At 39.0% G+C, this 1,078-nt stretch overlaps 1 protein-coding gene across 1 annotated transcript in view; it reads right to left on the bottom strand.

Annotated features, from left to right (window-relative positions):
- LOC116378811 (gamma-aminobutyric acid receptor subunit alpha-5-like) overlaps nt 1-537 on the bottom strand; it is a gene marked incomplete at both ends in the record, with an annotated part of 5,360 nt that extends 4,823 nt beyond the window's left edge. Inside the window, one exon of the mRNA XM_031840723.1 lies at nt 278-537. Coding sequence (XP_031696583.1) covers nt 278-537 — 260 coding nt within the window. The remainder of the gene's footprint in view (nt 1-277) is intronic.
- Nucleotides 538-1,078: the final 541 nt, after the last annotated feature.

The raw sequence follows: 1,078 nt of genomic DNA on the forward strand, positions 1-1,078 counted from the left end.
GAAGGCAACAATCAAGACATCAACAGGTCTACATGCTAGCAATGGCCGACACACCATTGCTCTGGTTATAAGAGAAATAGAAAATAAAGATAGTTTTTGACTGCTTTTAAATGGCGTAAAAAGCGTTTTAATGTCCCCAAGTTGAGCGGCGTATAACGTGGTGCCTTTAGACTATTAGCAACATTTCATAATGATGACGTCAGCATTAAAAATGGTCCATAGCTATAGATGTACGATAGGAGAGTAATAATGCTGATCCGTGGTTCCTCCACTGTACCTCGACTGGTGTTGATGTCCTCCGTTCCTGCAGTCTGACCGATCAGATGGTATTGATTGAGCCGGGAGCCTTCTTCTGCCACCACCACCGACTTTGCTGCTCCCTGAGTCCACGTGTAGACCACCTCAGACACCGGGTACGCATCTATGAGAACCACACGGGCACAAGGACGCACTTCACTTTTGCATCTGTTGCAAATTAAATGTTCTTGATAAACAGTTTGTTTTATTTTTTTAATTATTATCTGAATCTTTGTTGATCTGAAAAGGCATAAAAGTTAGGGATTGATCTGAAAAGAAGATCATATTTTGTATCTGCATTCATGACGTCATCGCTCATTAATGTTGACGAAGACGACGAGTTATTGTTTTAAAAAAGGTGATTTAATAACATTTAAATACAATTGTTTTAATTCATTAAAAAGTTTAAATGCATTGAATCAGTTTATTCAATTTCAGGATTTTGTTCCAGGATTCGTAATGTTTTTAGGGTGATGGGGGGGCTCTTAGATATGAGTAGGAGGAGCTTTAAGGAACACTGACCTATAGGACAAACATCCTGACAGAGTGTTAGACCACACTGCTGAAGCTTCAGGATGAACTGAGTAAAACACGATATATTAATATTTACTGCCAACGTTGTCATGAATTAAATTCTTCTAGAAGGTTTATGAAACAACGCAGCAGATATTTAAGATGCTGATCCAGATCAGAAGATCAGTAAATGGTACATCACATATAGAGAAGACATTAATCACACACACACACACACACACACACACACACACACACACACACACAC

This window comes from Anarrhichthys ocellatus, unplaced genomic scaffold, assembly GCF_004355925.1.
Source record: "Anarrhichthys ocellatus isolate YVR2014 unplaced genomic scaffold, GSC_Weel_1.0 scaffold3196, whole genome shotgun sequence".
Taxonomy (NCBI): Eukaryota; Metazoa; Chordata; class Actinopteri; order Perciformes; family Anarhichadidae; genus Anarrhichthys; species Anarrhichthys ocellatus.